The sequence below is a fragment of the Felis catus genome, chromosome B1 (genome assembly GCF_018350175.1).
Source record: "Felis catus isolate Fca126 chromosome B1, F.catus_Fca126_mat1.0, whole genome shotgun sequence".
Classification (NCBI taxonomy): domain Eukaryota; kingdom Metazoa; phylum Chordata; class Mammalia; order Carnivora; family Felidae; genus Felis; species Felis catus.
The window spans coordinates 6352355-6367996 of NC_058371.1; the positions used below are offsets into that span (position 1 = coordinate 6352355).

Below are 15642 nucleotides of genomic sequence, written 5' to 3' on the forward strand. Positions count from 1 at the left end.
GTGTCTGAACAGGAAGTAGGATATTATGGAAGTTGTGTACACAAGTCCATTTCCCACTTCTAGACTCTGTAGGCAAATAATCTTCTGTCCATAGAGTGGTACCTACATAGTTCATGCAGCATGTCAGAAGCCTCGTTTAATAAGCAGAGACTACTTGGGGTGCCTGGGTGGCTCAAGTCTGTTGAGTGTCCGACTTTGGCTCAGGTCATGATCTCACAGTTGGTGAGCTCAAGTCCTGCATCAGGCTCTGTACTGACAACTCGAAGCCTGGAGCCTGGTAAGGATTCAGTGTCTCCCGCTCTCTCTGCCCCTCCCCTACTCATGCTCGCTTCCTCCCTCCCTCCCTCCCTCCCTCCCTCCCTCCCTCCCTCTCTCTCTCTCTCTCTCTCTCTCTCTCTCTCCAAAATAAATAAACATTAAAAAATATTTTAAAAAATACAAGCAGAGACTACTTGACCATGGAAAGTAAATGCTATATATATATATATATATATATATATATATATATATATATATATATATAACATATATATAGTAAAAATTTAGTATATTTATATACTATACAAAGTGACCACGTATCGTACTGTATATCTTACATAATACATAGTAAACATTATATTATGCCTGCATTTCCCAAAGTTAAATATATTGTATTTCTCCTACCAGAGTGAAACTTTAATCATCTCTTCCTCCCTTACTATAATGATGTTAATATATAATTAAATAACAGTAATCATTTCCCTGCCTTCTTAAATAGAGGCTTCCTTCAGGTTACCTGCAGCCACAAAATTTACCTCTCCTACTGAACACAGTCCTGTTTCATGATTGGAAATACAACAGATAACAGCCTAGGAATGGTGGTCCTGCTCTGGTAGGGCAGGACACCGCTGGCTATGGGTATGGTAGGATTGTTTTTTTTCTTTGGTGAATCAAGCTCTGGTTTGTTTGTCTGTCTGTTTGTTTGAATACACAGCTAAGGAGTGTTTAGCAACCACACGTGATAAAACACACACACACACACACACACACACACACACACACACACACACACACACACACCCTCTCCCCCTCAGGGATGGGAACAGGCTGGTCACCAACAGCTCTTTGTGTTTTAGGACAGCAACTTTGTGTTTTAGGAACTAAAGTGCATCGTTTCCTATGCAGCCCCTGAAGCGCAACGATTCTCATTCCTTATTGAAAGGATCTATCACTATTGGCTTTAGAGAAAGAAAAGGCCCTCAGTTCACGTGTACAGTGCTCGGCCTGTACTTCTCTCCTTAAAAAAAGAAAAAAAAAATGACAGAGGAAATGTTTACATCGATTTAATAGGCATTAGCTTTATTTTTCAAAACATTGTGTTTTAAAGCACAATAGACTTTGCAGTTGTTTATAAATTTGAAGTATTCATCAGTGTGAAATAATTGTTTATTTCCTTTCCCTATTTCCTCTTATCGGAAAAAAAAATACATTCGGTCTCCAGGCAAGATAAAATCCACTTTGCTAAGTTATTTGTCAGTTTTTATAAAGTGAGTTTAATATCACTGGGGCAGAGGTTTAGGATAGTCGCAGGATTAGCAAGGGAATATGACATATAATGTTTTTTTAGGTCATTGGGTTGTATTTGGTAAACTATCTTATGCTTGTTTAACCACTGAGCAGAAAGTGAGCCCTCCCTGTATTGTTCCATTCATATTACTCCGCATTCATTCAGAAGTCTCACACTTCCTTTGCCTGGCACATTAAAGGGGCAGTGTGGCATCTTTTGATAATCTGCAAAACAGCGTTCCTAGTCCACGCTCCTGAGGCAAAGCTAACCACTGAGGAGATGAACTGCTAGTCATCTGTCCCGGAATTAACCAGAAACTTGGTGTCATTTTCATTCTTAACAACTTTTCTTAAAATCTAAAAGTTTCCCCATCCCCCCCCCCCCCCCCCCCCGCCACATACCCTCTACTTTATAGTGTTGATCAGGGAGAAAAAGGAAATATGAAAACATTAAAAACACACACACACACACAAACAGCCCTAAAGGAAAGGAAACATGCAAAACAATGAAAAACAGAGGAATGTGCTTTTTCTCTCCAGGATAATCTAGGAATACATGTTATAGACTGTGATGTTAAACCTTTAATCCTGTGGCTTTATCTATCTTCCCATTATATATTATTTTCTCCCTTATGAGAAAAGCAGTGATTATTATCACAGGTGACAAAACACAGAAATAAAAAACAAGCAGAGAGGTTACATTCAACCACTCTAAACAGGTTTCATATTTGCTTTCTTTGCTTTCATTCCCACACCAGAAGCCTGTGAACAGAGTGGGTGGGCACAAGCTGTCTTTCTCAGGTGCACATCCCCAAGATAGGACAGGTGAGCAGGTGCCGAGCTGATGAAAAGATAAACATTAAGTCATCCTCGGTGATATTTAGCTAGCTAGCTAGGGAAAGAATTCAGCAATGCCATTGTGCTACTGTTCAAATATTTACTACTTGAACCTGGAAAGGAAAAAAATGTTGCTGTCTTCATGTAGAATTTCTTGTCCCTTTCTTTCTTTAAACAGTGTTTCAAAGGTCTAAGAAGGCAGTTGTTTATCTTAGAAAGAAATATGAGCTTTGACTATGGAGTTTTCCAGGTATACTTACTGTGGGCTTCATTAAGCAAATGCAGTTTAGCAATCTTGCATTTGGCAAAACATTCTTTTATGTTTCTTGACTGTTTATTTTAAGAGATGATTTACCAGCCGGGCAGATTAGAATGTTTACTGTGTATGATGTGTGTTTCATCCCTCACCGTGGCTCTTCGCCCTGGCGTAACTGCGGCGGATGTTGTGGATGTTCAGCATGGACATGACAGTTTGAGAAGAAATGGGAAGTCAGAGTGAAAAGATACTTAGGATATAGTCTGTCTTCCAAGCATTTGAACCTGTGCTGCCATGTACTTTTTTTTTTAAAGTGCATCAGTGAATGAACAGCTTATTTTATGCACATCTATGAATTACTGAGCATTTTAAAAGAGCATACCACAGGAACCTCGTTAGGAAAAGTGGGAAACCTATGGGAGAATTAGCCCAGAAGGGCCAGTGCCTTCAAAGACAATTAGTTATGAGTTGTGTATTATACAGCAGGCCTTTCTGATGAGTGTTTGTTGTTCTCTGTTTCTGGATTCAAGCGACTCTCTGGTTGCAGTGAACTCAGAGCTGAGAGCACTCATTCATTCCGGCTTAGACTCAAGTAATAACTTGGTCGTTTCCTCTCTGAAGGTAGGACAGCTAATGAGAAACACAGATCTGGAGCCAAGATCTATTCTAAGATTAAGATAAAGTATCCTAACAGAAAGCTGATGGTGAAATGAAAGATTGAGAATTCTTTCTGGGGCAAGGTCTCGAACCAGGTGAAATCAGCTCATTAAATAGTACCTTCTCTACCGTGTAAGCGTTGTGACGTAATGTCATTGTAATATGTAACGAGTAACCTATTTATACAACTTGTTTAAGCCTCGTTTAGACTATATATGTATGGTCCATATCAAGAAAATCTCAGGGTGACTTTGGGTTTTGTATAAACGGTGCCCACATTTACATGGGAAAATGATCACTTGGGAAAGAAAAAGTGAGTTTGCAATATCCTGTTTTGTTTGGTTCAACCCTCTATGAAAAGTCTGTGAAACTATATAGCATCATAGCCCTGAGAACATGACCATCTAGTCATGGCATTTGCTGCAGCAAAATGCCCTGCGCGCCCGTCCCACGTGGGGTGGAACTTCACAGCCTGCTGCTGGAGCTCAGGGGCTGGGTGCTGAAGAACCCCAGACGCCTGAGGTTATGCCTACCCCATTCACCTAATGGCAAACCCTTCAGAGTCAAGCCCTCAGATTCTGAGAAACATTGAAGTCTGCTTTATTTAATTTCCTCTCATTTACCAAGAGTAACAATCTATTTTAGTAAATAAATTCAGGAAATTGGTAAAGCACTTTACTCCATCCGTTATGTATCAGTAATTAACATGATTGTCACGTTTTTCCTGGCTCCCGGGCTGCAGTCGCTTACGGCTTCCCTCTCATGCCTGCAACCAGTTTCTAACATCCCTGGCAATGGGTGTTACTGAGTTTAAACCACTTACACAAACAACACAGCCTACACGTTTTGCAGAGAAGTACACTTCCTCTCTTTTATTAAATAAAGATTCCTAACTCAGAGATTGTTCTCTGTTGATTCTGGCATTCTCAGATAATCCTTTTCGCTTTTCACCCACGACTACTTTACACCCTGGGACAGAATAAAAGAAATGATAATTCATTCAAAGGTAGGAGTCACCATCTCTCCCCTGCGCTAATCAGTTGCCTGGGGTTTGTTGTTTGTCTCTTTTTCGGTTTTATGATTTTTTTTCTTTCTTTTTTTTTTTTTTTTTTTGGCCGTGAAAACTGAGCTGATCTTAATTAGCTTCCACCATTCACCAAATAAAAATGATTTTTTTTTCCTACCTTCATTAGCCACTGAGTGTTGTTTTCCATGATGTTCTCCAGCACTTGTAGCCTCTGCACGGAGTCGTCATAATCTAGTGGTGAGTCCCTCTGTACAGCGCTGGACGCGTAGGAGCTAGTCGAGCGACAGTTGTCTGTCTCCGGCAGGAGGAAAGTGTAGCTGCAGGACCCCTGCTGAACCTGATACTGCCTTTTCCCCATGCTGTCCATGCCTCTCCGAAAGTTGTTATAGGCTGCGGCTAGGACAAGATCACAGCTCAAAGTAAAGAAAACAAGCTGCCACATTCTTTCTTTCTTTCGGGAGTAAAGCAGCAGTTCAGCAAACTGGAAGGCACCTAGGAATCCCACTCCTAAGCTGCCCTCTCAGAGGCAGGGCTCCGCTGCCATGGTGTAAGGTCCATCAGTGGGAGTCTCTTCCCTCCTTTCCTAGCAGGAACGTGATTGTTCACGCTGGTCTTCCCTCCCGTCCTGCAGTGAACTGTCAGATCGCAGTAGAAAGAATAACCCTGCTCACTCCTGAGGGCTGTCTTCCCCTTACAGATCAGACTTAATGCTTCCTCGTTTCTCTTCCCTCAGGTTCTGGGTGTCAGGATCTGCATCAATCACTTTCCTTATAAGATAAGTTGATAAGAGCAGGCAGACATGTGTCGCGAGCTGCTCCGCCCTCCTGGCTTGCTTGTTATCTTCCTGTAGGGGGGTCACTAGCCAGGCAACAGGAAAAATCCGAGCATGTGTGTGCTGTCCAACCAGGGCTATATGCTGCAGAAACCCTCTGGGAAGCACGGATCAGCTACAGGACCCCTGGGTATTTTCAGAGGCACCACCCTAATTGAGTATTTCCTAGAGAGAGAAGTGGGTCTCTCATGTCTGAAACTGATTTCACAGTGCTAAGCTGGTAAAATATCTGGGGTAATAACTTTAAAGCACAATGAAAGTTCCTGTTTTTTCCTTTAGGAATAAAAATACTACAAATATGTCAGGACTTCGGTTTATTTTTGTTATTACAAACAAAGAGGAAGAAGAAGTCTCGCTCTTGTAAACGCTTTGCCTTTCCATAGGGAAAATAGTTTCGTTGGTCTTACTTGATTTTTGAACTCTTAGCTACATGTGCAGAATTTTCATTTGAAAACGGTTGGATGAGAAGATCTCGCTTTGTTGGCTTGTGTTGGGGAAATCAGTTTCTGAGCTCTGACACTGAATCTTTTAAACAAAATATCCACTTCAGTATTCAAACTAAAACATGCTAGACAGATTAATGGTCCATCAGATTACAATACAGACAGAAATCGGAATTTCAGTTAAGATGCTGGTGAGAGAGGAATACAGACTTTTCCTGTTTTAGATCAGGTTTTGCTCAAATCCCGCTATTTTGTCATGTTTTTTCCCAGGACCGGTTCGCTCCGCCCCACTCCGTGTTGGACTCGGGCGAATCACCTCTCCTTTTTAATTGAGCTCTCCTGTCCTTGTGTGTAAAATTCAAGGGTTGCGTTAGCTCCCAGGACTTTTCTATTTCAAGTCTATGGCTCTTTCAGTCCCGGGGGTGACTTCCTTTAATAACGTAAACTTAATACTTTAGGGATTAATGCTATGCTAACCAGCCAGAGCGCACATAGGGGAAAAAACTCGGAATCTTTGCCCACGGTCTGTTTCTATCTCAGGATTTGTGCGCAGGATTTGTTCTCCCCATTCAGTGGCAGCCTTTCGGCACAGCGACCTGATGGACCCGTCTACCCACAAAAGTCTGTTTCCGTCTGTATCGTGCACGATCCGCTTTCAGAGCATTCCAGAATTACGTTTTTAATTCTTGGGTGCTTGTGAAATTTGTATGGTGAATTCTGTTTTCCTGGAATGTGTGTTTCCAAGAGACCTAAACAGACCTTTAAAAACAGCCCTCCTACGCACTGGCTGGCTCCCCCCACATTACTTCTAGAGCTGCGGTTCTTCACCTGAGGTCCATGGACACAATTAATGGGGTCCATGAACTTCGGTGACAAAAACTGTCTTTATTCTTCACCAAACTCTACCTGAAGTAGCCTCTCCTTTAACTATGAATAGGTCATAAGCAACAGTGATCAATACCTGTGGCTTTTTCATCAATAGAAATCTTAGCTGTTCTAGTTACAGTATCTCAAGCTGTCAGCTCAGCACTACATTGCCACCAGACTCATCCCTGGATCTTGTTACTCAACATCCGAATAAAGTAGCACATGTCATTTCCTGAGAAGGGATTCGCAGACCTTCCAGAGGGTTCTGTCACTCGGGAAGGCTAGAACTCATGCCCCAGGAGGGTCTTACAGCAGAAGAGATGGTTTGAGTCCACCACGATTCTGGTACATGGTTTCTTTCCACTGAAGGAAGAAATTAAAGAAAATGTACCCATTCAGGCGACTGACTGTAGGGGGAAGCAGATAGTCTCTGAAGAGCCCTGTGTAAGAACCCTGATTCTCCCAGACCTGAAGCTAACCACTGCTGACTTCTCCAGGCCTCCGCTTTGTCACAAAACAAAAGGATTCTTTCGCTGTAGTGCCTTTGAGGATTAAAACGATACAGACTAGTAATATTATTTAGGACTGGTACTTCCGTATTTGCTCTTCATTGGAAATAAGTTGTTCCACTACTAACTATTACAGCTGTGTCATTCTCCCAACGTGAAGCAGAAACATCGGGCACACACTGCGTGTCCCCATTTGAAAAATCACTCATCTGTCTCCCAGGCAGGTAGGGTGGTTTAAAAAAGTAGCCACAGGAAGAGGTTATACCCCAAGTACTTCTCGTTTGCTCACTTGTGTCAGAGCCCCTGCTGGGTGCTGGGGGTGGATGTTAATGCTCCAGAGCTGCAGAGACACAGCTAATAGGGTGAGGTAGACACCCATGAACGAATAGGGCCTGGTAGGAGGGACGGGGGCGGCAATCCGAAGGGGGGTGTGGCTGCTGCAGGGGCACTGGCCCCACAGGCGATGGCATGGATCCCTCCTTGTCTGCCCCTTCCAGCTCAGAATGTGCGTTGAGCAGCTCTTGGTAGGTTCCCAAATGGGAATTATTACCGGAGAGTTGGGGGGAAGCTCTACGTAGACCAGGAGACGGCAAACGTGGTGTAAAGGGGTCAGTGAGTAGTTCAGGCTCTGCGGGCGATCCTGCCTCCGCCACCACTTCTCAGCTCTGCCACGGTAGCGTGGAAACCGCCGTGGACCATCCCTAGATGACAGAGCTTTATTCGTGCGCACCGAAATGTGAATTTCTTGTAATTTTCACGTGTCCTGAGATATTCTTCTCCGAAGTGTTTTCAGCCATTTATAAAAGTGTAAAAATCATTCTTAGCTCCCTTTAGCTGTTTGATACAGACCACAGGCTGTGGTTCCCCAGCCCCTGAGTTAGAACCTGGCGGAGGCTGTCCAGGGCGACGTGTTGTGGCAAGTGAGGCCACTCTAAATGCGTCGCCAGTGTAAACAGGCAGCCTTCCCATGTCTCAGATCACAGCGTGGCTTCCTAAAGAATTGAGAAGCATGAGACCAGGCATGGGGGAAAGGGACTTCGGAGAAGGGCAGGAACATTTGGCCAAAAGGAAAGTGCCACTTTGAAGCTGGATCTAAAACACAAGGCAAGGACAGCTTGCTTGGAAACTAGACTCTGGTAGAAAGCAGACACCAGGCTCAGGCAGGGCCCAGTGCAGGCGACACAGCACAGCAGAGGCAGAACATGGTTGGAGCCGGGGCGGGGGACGTGCTCGTGGAGTCAGAACTACACAATGGATTGTCCCAGTCGGTCACTGAGCAAATGCCGAGAGCATGTGCAAGGCCCCTGTGGCAGCACAGGGGAGCCAGTAAGCCTCCTGCGAGGAAGAGGAGGAAGAGGAGGAGTGGGGGAGGAGGAGGGGAAGGAGGAAGATGTGGGTGGGGAGCCTCGCGAAGGAGCACGATAACGCTAACCCTCCTGCACTGGGCCACAGATAGCTGTGTGACAGCTCCTACCCCAGCCTGGGGGACAGCAGGCCCAGCCCAGCCCCCCCTCTGCTCGAACGAGGCTGGACAGTGCTTCTCAGAACTGTTAACTGTTCATTTTCAAAGAGAATCTTGAGTTTTCTTCAGTGCCCTGCTGATAGGATAGCAAAGGCAGATGAAGCTATAAAATGGGAAATATTATTACAGCCTTCCCAAACGCTGCCTTCCTGCCCAACCACTTTTTTTTCCTAACAGTCCTGCCGAACAGCTGTGCGTGGTGCTATTTATTTTCTTAATAATGTTTGTTTTCTCCCCATACTGTATGTCATCAGCTGAGGTTTTGGAAGCTCCCATTTATTCTCTGTAGAGCCGTCTCGAGTTTTCCTTGCACTTTGCTATATAAATCAGGTTTCACGGCACCAAGAACAACACTCTTACCTATTCCTCAAAGACAGAGGTCAGCATTACCAAGAACTCTGACGATGCTTTGGTTTGGCCTGTTGAACAAAAGCTCTAATGTGTGGGAAATGCCTGAGAATCTCCCCTTGTTGGTGGCCTCCCTGTCCCCTCCTGAAATGCAGGTCCAGGCAAACTGTAGATCGACTTCTGTCTGGATCTTGGAATCTGACCCACCACAGTCTTCCAGGGGTCCCAGGTCACCCAGAGCCATCTCAGAGGCTCTCAGACTTTAGGCTCTCTTTGAATGGTGTCTCAGGAACCCCACAACCGAAAAAAGCATGCTGGCTTTCCATCAGCACAAAATGGGGCAGCCCCCAAGCCATGGATGGCCAGATAGAAGTTTTGGGTAGGCCCATGTGACCTCTGCTGTTGTCCAGGGAGCCTGTTCAAGGTCCGGTATTGAACTCTGGATAATTAAAATTGTTGCACAGACCAAGGGTTGGAAGTGGACACAGAATGGGCATTGCTTTCTGAACTGGTAAAATCCCAGTAGGTGTGCCTAACGAATGTCTGTTCTGAGAACCCCATCCCTGATGGGAAAACACCTGGAAAGTACTCAGGTACTTACAGGCACACGGATGTCCCACATCTGTTGAACCTTTGAGCGCAAGGCTCCTGCCGTGCTGTCTGCACGGATCCTCCTGAGCTCACCTCATGCCTGCCGTGGTCACCATCGCCCTCACCAGAGCAGACCGCTTTTATCTCCCTGCTGCCTGCCCGCCTCGGGCATGGAGACGGGGGCGGGCTGCTGGGCCAGTGTGGCCTTCACTGGAAACTGGAAAGTGTTATGTTGCTACAGGGGGGACTCTCAGTACTGAAATACCTTAAGAAATGAAGCTGGGACACTCTGTTTTGATTTTGGACCGTTTGTAGACAGTCAGGCACACTCAAGACACTCAGGCGCCTGCCTGGCATGCTGGGGACATCTTGTCCATCTCCCTCCTCTCCCTGGCTTTTTAAAAATTGGCTGAATAAAATCAGTCCACATGTTTATGCACAATTTAATGTTCGGTGCACAGGGAAAACCATTAGAAAGTTCACTGGACGTAAAATTGTTGTTAGAGAAAGTTATTTTTGCTACTTTTATTTCCAAATTGTATAGGGTAATGAACGAGGGCTGAAGATGCGGCCACAGCTAGAAGAAACAAAGGATGGATGGATGGATGGATGGATGGATGGATGGATGGATGGATGGGTGGAAGGAAGGAAGGAAGGAAGGAAGGAAGGAAGGAAGGAAGGAAGGAAGGAAGGAAGGAAATTAGTGTTTCAGCTTTCCAAAAGCACACTCCCTCTAGAGTGATTTCTTTGTAAGTGTCACAGAAGGCCTCTATTTCTACTCAATTTGAATACATGTTGTATTGGACCTGAACTACCATTGGAGTCTAGAGCCACTTGCAAAAACTATGGTGATGCCTCTCTCTCTCAAGCTATTAATCATGTTCAACTGCTGTTACAGCTTGTACTTGACAGGCTGTGAAAGATAATTCCCAGTCATGAGATTTGAAAAAGGTTCCAAAGAAAAGAGTCCCTTACAGGTTACCATAAAGACGGAAGGGAAAAAAAAGTGTACGTACACACACCGTGCACCCGTGGATGATAACTCTTGTCCCCCCAACAGATACAGAAATCAAGGCGCACTGAAGTGAGATGGTAAGAACCGCACCAGCCCAGTGCATCTCTGTGCCCTTCTTCTCCGTTAATGGTGATGAGTGTAAGGAGAATTTAAAGCAATAGTTTTTAACCTCGATTTTACCATGACAAAACTTGAACGTCTTTGGAGGGCCATTTCCTACTGGCTGTCACCTCTGTGCGGCACAAACACACATCCCCAGTGAACAGACTCTGTTTCACTGCCATCGACTGTTTGTAGCCTTTGGTCATCTTGAGCTGGGTCCTGTGTGAATCCCCGCCATGTGCCTGCCTCAGTATCCAGGACCTGTGGGATTCGTAAGCAGGGAAAGTCGCCTCGGAAGTGCGCACGTCGGTTTGGACTTAAAGTCAAATTGTGTTAACTAGCTGAGGATAGACTCTCTGGAAATCCCACTGATTATCTAACTGCATCAGTTAAACTTGATATATATTCTTGCTACATTCTCAATTTCCTGGCTTTGACAGCCTTTTTCTCCTGTCTTTGGCTCACTAGTTTCATCCAATGTAAGAAGCTAGCAGACGATGATGTACCTTGTAGAACACACACAGTTCTGAAATGAAGTATGATGCCTAGTTTAGCACAATTTCCTGTCCCAGTTGCAATTAAATGGAGATAGCATGTGACATAAAAAAGCTGGCCCATTGTATTTAGAGAACAAATTAAATGTCACCCACTTAGAATGGGGCATAGGCTGCGTAGAATTCACCTTTGTGGAAGGTGAGGGAATGTATATTTTGTTAAAATAAAGATCTCCCTGCCAGAGGAGGAGAAAAAGCCCTTTGCCAGATGTGTTTTCAGGCAATTTCCTTTCCTGGGAAACAGCCATTTCCCCTGCATTACCAGTCCTGTTTTCATTCGGGACGCAGCCGGAATGAGTGCGGGGACCAAAGGGCAGAGGCCTAGATAGCATCAGCCTTATCTGTGACAATTATCTGTCTTCTTGCAGCTGCCTCACTTTTGTTTGACCGAGAGCCATGGGGGCTCTTGGCTAGAGGGTTATATTGATGGAAGAATCCGAGTTAATCGTATGAGAAAAATCCCTTTCACGTGACTTCTCAGGTGGATGTCGTTCTTACTCAGCTTAGTTCAATTAAAAAGGTACCAAGACTCATTCATTCTAGCTTATCTGAGAATTTGCTCTGAAATGACATCTGAAAGACATTTGGAGGGAACAGACTGTTTTTTAAGGAAACTTAAAAGATTTCTGACTCTTTTATAGTTTGTAGTGCCATGAACCAGCACAGCATCTGCTGAAGCATGCTTGTTTTTTTAAAGCCACATTGTCTATTCTATGTAGCCTTAAAGATCGAAAAGAAAAAGCTTTTTATTTATTAGAAACTTGGAAAATATCCAAGTAACTATTTTTTTTAAGATTTCATCATAAATTCCCTGAATTTTTAGGAATATTTTAGTTTATGTAATTCTCCTGTTATATAAAGTTATCTCAAATGCTGTTTGATTTTAAAATATTTTCATTCTCTAATATTTTTATGGAATATTTTATCTCCCCATCAAAAAAAAATGCCCAAAAGGTCAAGATACCAAGTCATAACTTTAAAAAGGCAGTGGATAAAATTCTAAAACAATAGATGAGTGCATTAGCCTGATAATATTTTTGCCGGTAATTCTATGTCCTGTTTTCTCCCCACAGAAAAAAAAAAATGCTAAACATTTTCTTTCAGGAGATTGATGTCAATGGTTACTGTTAAACCCATGACCAATATAAAGTCAATAAAATCTTTCCTTTGACTAACACAGTGGTTCACGAGAGATTTTGAGGTGGGCTTCTAATTCTGCATTAAATGTTCCTACATTCATTTAAACAAGGTTTTAGAGAATTCAAATTCTGTGCTTGTGAAAAATGTGCCCGGTCTCTTTGTCATGGCCATTCTACTAAAGAAGTATATAAATTTGTCTCAGAATGAATTTTCCTTTGAAAGCGGCTTAATGCCATCTTGATTAATCTTTGTTTAATCTAAATTTATAAAAATTTTTATCTTAATTATGAGAAACCTTTTAAAATAAGAGATAAAAATGTCATATGTGCTATTTACATGAAGATATATTATCTCTCTCGGTTATAGGTTAACATAAATAAAATTGCTTATGTCAAAGAAGTAAAAAAATAACAGCACATGACCCCCTTTTGGTATTCCCGTCTGCCTAACTGACTTGATATAAAAAAATCTTCCTGTGGGAAATTAGGGTTGATTATGGAGTTACATGTATAAAAACTCATTTTTGAAGAATTATATATAGTTTCTAAAGAATTACATTAGAAGTATAAGAAATAGTTATGCATAAAAGGAAGCGATGTTTGCATTCAAGTATATAAAAATACTCCATTGCCATTCTTGTTTCCTTGGTCAATTTAAGTATGGTTGTCTACTGATGATTTAAGTCTTTCCTAAAAAATCTGATATGTATATGCTCCACTTTTTGTCTTAAACCCTATGTCAGTTTCTTTGGGGCTCTATTAATAATAAACTATACTTCCCAAAATATTTTATTTTAAGGAAAGGGTCTAAATTCAAAGAAAGACTGATACAAAAGAAAAAAATGAAAGGAAGAAAATTGTACAAAGCCTATAGCAACAGAACATTTATAGCAGGGTTAAGGTGCCTAGTTCCTGGCATCTGTTTCCCTAAAGGAAAAAAAAAATTATATGTGTGTGTGTGTGTGTGTGTGTGTGTGTGTATACATATATATATATATATGTATATATATATAATATTTATATAAATATATTCTAGTAGAATATTTACAAAAGAGAAATACTGTTTACCTTTCTCCAAAATCCTGATGCATATTTCAGTGATCTTTTTTATTTATTGGCCAAAAAGTCCTGCTTGACTACAATGAAAATTAAAACAGAAACCTGTCAGAGATGGTGTCTATATGAGAATACAAGTACCAGATCCACTTGTAATACCTGCTCCCTCTACTGGCCTCATAACAGATAACAGGGAAAACCATCCATGTTTTATTAAGATCATTTATAGGAATGACATGCAATATAGGGCATAAATATCGTTAGCAACTAGTATACAACCCAGCATGCTTTCAGTATAGTTTTAATGCAGAAATCCACACCATATGCAGAAATTGCATACCTACTTACACGTGTGTGCGTGTGTGTGTGTGTGTGTGTTGTGTGTATGCGCACATAGTGAAAAAAACATTTTTAAGCACTTGTTTATCGCACACAGAGTCCGGAGCCATTTCAGTATCCTCTGGTGATCAGGTTACTACCCAAATGAGTTAAGCCTGTGCCATTGCAACAGTCAAAACACTAGAGTTTTGTGTTTGTCTCTGTTACGAGGTGAGTTTAGAGACCTGATCGTTGTAGCAATTTTTTACAGTCTGACGAGGTAAACCCACCTCCCAGGACACAGGGACAGTGCTGTGACCCTGCTCTGGTGGTTCTGGGGGGGTACTGAGCAGGAGCACCACACGGGAAGGCTCCAGAATAGAGATGCGGCCTGAGTCAACAGCCAAGAATACTTTCAATGACTGTCTAGATCCAAATGTTTCACTTATTTAAAAAGGACCTTCAGGGCACCCGGGTTGCTCCGTTGGTTAAGCATGTGACTTGATTTTGGCTCAGGTCATGATCTCGTGGTTGTGAAATGGATCCCCGTATTGGGCTCTGCACTGGGCCTGGAGCCTGCTTGGAATTCTCTCCCTCTGCCTCTACCCCTCCCCCAGCTCATCCTCCCTCTCTCCCTTTCCCTCTCCCTTTCAAATTAATTAATTAACGAAAAAGAACCTTTTCATCCCTCCTCCAACATAGAGACCAAAATTGAAGGATTACATTCCAGGCAAAGAAAAAGCATGTGTAATTAAAGTATGAGACTGGGCAACTGAAGAGTAATTATGTAATCCAGCAGAGTGCAGGGAAGGCATGAGCCTGGAGATTCCATCTTTCTAGCTCCCGAGGAGTCCGACTCAGGCATTTGGAATTTACCCTGAGGGAGCCTGAAGCCAAGGAAGGGAGTGTTTTGCGGAGGGAGGGAGCAGACTAGTCTGAAAGGCCCCTGCAGTGTTGTATGGAGGAGAGGTTGGAAGAGAGTAGGATCAAAGGAGAAAGTGCAGAGTCATGCAGGTCTGATGTCATGGAATCCTGAACTAAACATCACCCTGGTGCTCGAGGAGACTTCACATGGACAATCAGTAGGACTTTTAGATGGACAGGCTATGGGGATTCCAGGAAGGGGATTGGTTTGGTATTGGGGTTGACTATTCCACTTAAAATTATTAAAAACGCTGGATAAAATAATTTAAAAACTATTTGAGGAGCGCCTGGGTAGCTCAGTTAAGCGGCTGACTTTGACTCAGGTCATGATCTCACAGCTCGTGGGTTCGAGCCCTGCCTTGGTCTCTGAGCTGAGAGCTCAGAGCCTGGAGCCTGCTTCGGATTCTGTGTCTCCCTCTTTTTTCCCTGCCCCCACCCCTGCGCACGCGCGCGCACTCGCTCGCTCTCTCTCTCTCTCTCTCAAAAATAAATAAACATTAAAAAAAACTATTTGAAAGGCATCAGTGAAATGACAAGATGATAGAAAGTATCAGGTCCAAATGTAAATGGAAGCAGGAACCAAGTGAATCGAGTGGAATAGTAAACAGATTTGCCTTCAAAGCATTTGGCAAATGGGAAATTGAGCCTCCCTTTACAAGGCCACGAGGTGGGGTGAGGAGACAAAGGCCCCGCCAGCCAGCGGAGAGTTTGAAACGCACCCCCTCCATGGAGGTGGTGCCCCAGAGGACTCTGCCCGAAATACCTGGAGCAGAGATAAACCTATCCGTGCTTCCTGACGTTAAATGCTCCGAAAGGGGAATCGCATCCCTGAGGATCACAGCCACAGGATCACCCATTTTAGCTTTACAGAGCAAATTAGGTGGCTGGGAAAAAACTCAAGTCATGCTGAATTTTTCTAAAGTGGTCCCATGCTACTGCTATCAACCCTTCCCTATCAACCTATCAAACATTTCCCCATATCAACCTATCAAACATTTCAACCGTATCAATGCTATCAACCATTTCCCACATGTGTGGCAAATGTGAGTCCTTTCTAAAAGAATGCACCTTCATCATAGTTCTCAAAAGATTCTTACAGA

General features: G+C 43.2%; 2 protein-coding genes across 6 annotated transcripts in view; one reads left to right on the forward strand and one right to left on the reverse strand.

The window, feature by feature from the left end:
• ANGPT2 (angiopoietin 2) overlaps window positions 1-5069 on the reverse strand; it is a 57842-nt gene extending 52773 nt beyond the window's left edge. The window contains exon 1 of one of the 2 annotated variants that reach the window (XM_006944161.4): window positions 4480-5069. In XM_006944161.4, coding sequence (XP_006944223.1) covers window positions 4480-4764 — 285 coding nt within the window. In that variant the 5' untranslated portion in view covers window positions 4765-5069. The remainder of the gene's footprint in view (window positions 1-4479) is intronic. The other variant, XM_006944160.4, reaches the window with a different exon arrangement.
• Window positions 1-15642, forward strand: part of MCPH1 (microcephalin 1) — a 271189-nt gene that overhangs the window by 184733 nt on the left and 70814 nt on the right.